Here is a 4530-nt window from a genome sequence, read left to right as displayed (position 1 = left end):
TATAATATTTAAGGTTATGTGCATTTTATTTTTGCTTCATCCTTTATACATCATGACAAACCAACAGACCTTCATCAATTGCTTAGGCTTTCTCATTTTTTCTATTTTGGAAAATATCTCCATTCCCATATCCTTTTAACACCTTTTACATTTTCTTTTTTTAAAAAATAATTATGAGACATAATAGCATTAACAAATTTCCCATCAAACAGTTTAAATTTTATTAACCTCCCATTTTTTTTAAAAAAAAAGTTAAACTTAAGGTCACACCTGTAAGTTTGATATACAGATTGTGCAGAATGAGTATGAAGATATAAATTAGTCATGCCCAAAAAAATTGACTAGAATACAGAATCATCTTCATAAATACATATGAAATTCCTGTGAAGGTACAGAGGATTGTCAGGATTTCTAAGACACTTTTCAAAGTGATTCAAGGCATAAAATGTACAATATCAGGGCCAGAGAGATGGCTCAGTGATTAAGAACACTGGTTGTTCTTGCAGAAAACCTGGGTTCAAATCTCAGCCCCCACATGGCAGCTAACAACTGTCAGTAACTCCAGTCCCAGGGGATCCAACTGACCCTCGCAGGCATTGCACGACACAGGTGCACTTACCTACATGCAGGAAATACATGCATACACATAAAATAAAAATAATAAATTTTAAAAAAATATATATACAGCATCAAGAATATGCACATTCTAAACTTTGTGCCTTAAATTATGTTTTATCATGACAAACTACACATAACTCAAAATTTATTATCTTAGCAATTTTTAAAATTTATTACATTTACTTTTTATTGTGTGTGCACATACAAAGCACATATGGAGGTCAGAGGACAACTTATAGGCCTCTGTTCTCCCCTTCCACTATGTGGGTCCTGGGGATCAAATCAGGTGGTCAGGCTTGGTGGGAAGCGCCTTTACTGCTTTTACAGGCTGAACCATCTCATTGGCCCAATCTTAACAATTTTTCAGGGTAGACTTCTGTGGCATTAAATACATTCATAGCATACAACCATCACCACTGTCTGTCTGCAGAGCCCTGCTCCTCATCTGTAAAACTGAAATTGAACACATTACACACCCACCTCCCACTCCTTCCCCTCAGCCCCCAGCCCCCAGCCTTCTTCCTGTCACTTTGAGTTTGACTTCTGCACTGGACAGTGTGTGTGTGTGTGTGTGTGTGTGTGTGTGTGTGTGTGTGTGTGTGTCTGCGTACACTGTCCCTTTGTGGCCTGCTTATCTCGCTAAGCATAACGCACTCAAGGTTCATCTAAGCTACAGTGCAGGTCAGAACTTCCTTTGAAAGCTTCAGTAAGTTTAGTTTCTGTGCTGTGATAAAAGACTTTGACCGAAAGCAACTCAGGGGAGGAAAGATTTACACTTCCAGATCACAGTTCATCTCTGAGGGGCATCAGGGCAGAAGCTCAAACAAAAGCCATGAAGGAACGCTGCTACTGGCTCCCCCAACCTGCCCCACTGGCACCGCCCCCTTTCTCTCTCCACCCTTCTCCCTCTCTCTTTTCTCTGGCTCATGCTCAATCAGCTTTTTTTTTTTTCAATGTGTATGCCTATATTGCCTGCGTGTAGGGAATTGCACCCATGTCGTGCAGTGCCCATGGAGGACAGAAGAGGCCATTGGATCCCCTGGAACTGGAGTTATGGACAGTTGTTAGCTGCCATGTGGGTGCTGGGATTTGAACCCGGGTCTTCTGCAAGAACAACTAGAGTTCTTAATCGCTGAGCCATCTCTCCAGCCCCTCAACCAGCTTTCTTATATAACCTAGATCCACCTGCCTAGAGATGGTGCGGCCCATAGTGGGCTGGCCCCCCTACATCAATCATTAGTCAAGACAGTCTCTCACAGACACAGCTAGAGTCCAGTCTGGTTAAGGAAATTATTTAGTTCAGGCCCTCTCTTCCCAGGTGACTCTAGGTTGTATCAAGTTGACAATGAAAACTAATCAGGACAATAATATTCCATTATTCAAATGTATGCATGCTATGCAGAATAAATACTAACATTTTGTCAGTTTCAAATTAATGAATTAGCTGGGCATAGTGGCACATGCCCTTAATCTCAGCATTCAAAAATACCACAAAAAATCAAATTAATAAATTAGAACTATCAGAGAGAGATCTGACAGCTCTTTCCTGTCTACCCCGATTTCACTATGCTGGAGAAGGCTGACCTCTGTTCTTCCTGGTGCATATCTAGGAATGGAATGGAAGTTCAGTTTAATCTGAGAATCCGTGAGATTTTCTTTATAGAAACCAGGCCACCTTATACTCACGACAGTTTCCAGGCTCCCCATTCTCTATATCTTTCCAGTTTTCTCTCTCTCTATCTCTCTCTCTCTCTCTCTCTCTCTCTCTCTCTCTCTCTCTGCCATTCTAATGAGTATGAGTTGGTATCGCATTGTATTTTTTGTGTGTCTTTTTTGAGGCAAGGTCTCCCTGTAGCCAGAGCTGTCCTGGAACTCGCTATGTAGACCAGGCTGGCCTCAATCTCACAGAGATCCGCCTGCCTTTGCCTCCCTCTTGGAATTAAAGGTGTGCACCACCACATCAGGCTCTGAATTGTACTTTTGATTTTCATTTCTCTAATGGGTAAGTGGATGGTGGATGGATGGATGAATGGATTGATGGATGGATGGTGGGTAGGTGGGTGGATCAGTTGATTGATGGATAGATAAATGGGTGAATATATGAATGCATGGTGGATGAGTGATGGGGCAGATGAATGGATGGATGGAGAGATGGGTGGTTGGGTGGGTGGATGTGGAATGGTGGATGGATCAATTGAATGACAGATGGATTGGTAGATGGGTGGATTGATGGGGTGATTAATGAATGAATGGATGGATCCATCAACCGATAGGTAGATTGGTGGATGGGGGCTTGGATGAATGGGTTGGTGGATGGGTTGATGGATGAGTGGATTGTGAATGGTTGGGTTTGGGGAGAATGGCAGGGTGGCCAGATGAGCTCTGGGATGACAGTTTGGCTCAGACCCTCTCAGTCACACACTGGCTTCCTTTCCTTCCAGCTGCCTCCTCCCTTGTGGGCTTGCTGCTTTTCCCAGTCACTCTGGCTTCCCCATTCGCCAAAGAAGTCTGCAAAGGCTCCTCAGTGTACCACAGTGGAGCGTGCCATCTGAGCTGGGGCTATGCCTTGGCCATCCTTAACATGGTCCTGGCCAGCCTCCTGCCCATCATCGGATGGCCTCAGATGGCCACAGTCCAGAGAACAGCCATCCTCTTCTCCAGCGAAACTCAGAGAATCATCTTCATGCCAGAAATGAGCAAATAAACATGGCCTGAGAGGAGCAAAAAAAGCTTAACCTATAGTTGTATGAAATTGCTACATACACAGGTACAAATCCCACCTCTACTGCTTGGATGCTATGTGACCCTGGGCACACTGCTTTCCCTCTCTGGGCCCATTTATTCTTTGGGAAGATGCTTTTCTCATGGGTTGCATGAACTTGAGGTACTGTGTGTAAATGAGGCGTGCTGTGCCATGCCTGCACAGATAGCTTGGCAAACATTCCCTGTCATCACATCTCTGGCTCACAGAATAGGGGTGAGAACCAAATATATGTCTGAAAAGTATGTAGAGCAAACATGGGAACCTGTTGTCTGATACAACATCTTTGTCATGGGCACATACATTTTCTTTCATCTTCTCATGGGAGATTTGAGCATTCTGTATTAAACCCCCCCTCCTCCACCCAGTACATGACCCCCAGCTACCTTCTGACCATTATGGGCTTTAAGATTGACAACTGGCTAGTCAAGGATGGTCAGAATGATTGGTTCAGAGGTGAGTATGGGACCTGTAAAAGTCAGCATGGAAAGGAATTGTGAGTTTTGGAAAGAGGTGGAATTCAGACTCATTTGAACACCTGGATCCAGCCATGCCAACATTCCACTCACAGGGGACATTGTCACAGGCAGTTGTAAGCTGGCACTTCCCAAGCTTGGTTGCTCCAGAGGAAGAGTAAATGTGTCTTCCCTACCTTGGCATTTGGAAATATCAAGATGACAGTCTGATTGGGAGCACTAGGACATGTAGCCAAGGCCAATGGGACATGTCAGCAGTCTTTAAAAAAAAAAAGAAAAGAAATTATGGGCTGGAGAGATGGCTCAGCAGTTAAGAGCACTGGTTGCTCTTGCAGAGGACCCAGGTACAGTCCCCAGTATTCACATGTCAGCAGACAACCGTCTGTGTATTGCCTGCGTGTATCTAAATGCACCTATGTCATGCAATGACCACTGAGGTCAGAAGAGGGTGTTGGATCCCCTGGAACTGGAATTATAGACAGATGTCAGCTGCTGTGTGGGCTCTGGGAACTGAATCCAGGTCCCCTGCAAGAACAGCCAGTATTCTTAACCACTGAGCCGTCTCTCCAGCCCCCTGTCAGCAGTGGCTTCTCTTGATGGTGAACTCTGCTGGAAATCAAATGAACCCTTTCCTCCCCAAGTTAGTTTCAGTTAGTATTTTTTTTAATATTTTAT

At 44.1% G+C, this 4530-nt stretch overlaps 1 protein-coding gene across 1 annotated transcript in view; it reads left to right on the top strand.

The window, feature by feature from the left end:
- Window positions 1–3322, top strand: part of Tmem211 (transmembrane protein 211) — a 13167-nt gene extending 9845 nt beyond the window's left edge. The window contains exon 4 of the mRNA XM_008849001.2: window positions 3060–3322. Coding sequence (XP_008847223.1) covers window positions 3060–3322 — 263 coding nt within the window. The remainder of the gene's footprint in view (window positions 1–3059) is intronic.
- The last annotated feature ends 1208 nt before the right edge of the window (window positions 3323–4530 follow it).

This window comes from Nannospalax galili, unplaced genomic scaffold (genome assembly GCF_000622305.1).
Source record: "Nannospalax galili isolate Female #2095 unplaced genomic scaffold, S.galili_v1.0 scaffold103, whole genome shotgun sequence".
In the NCBI taxonomy this organism is placed as follows: Eukaryota; Metazoa; Chordata; class Mammalia; order Rodentia; family Spalacidae; genus Nannospalax; species Nannospalax galili.
This window is presented reverse-complemented; position numbering and strand designations above follow the sequence as displayed.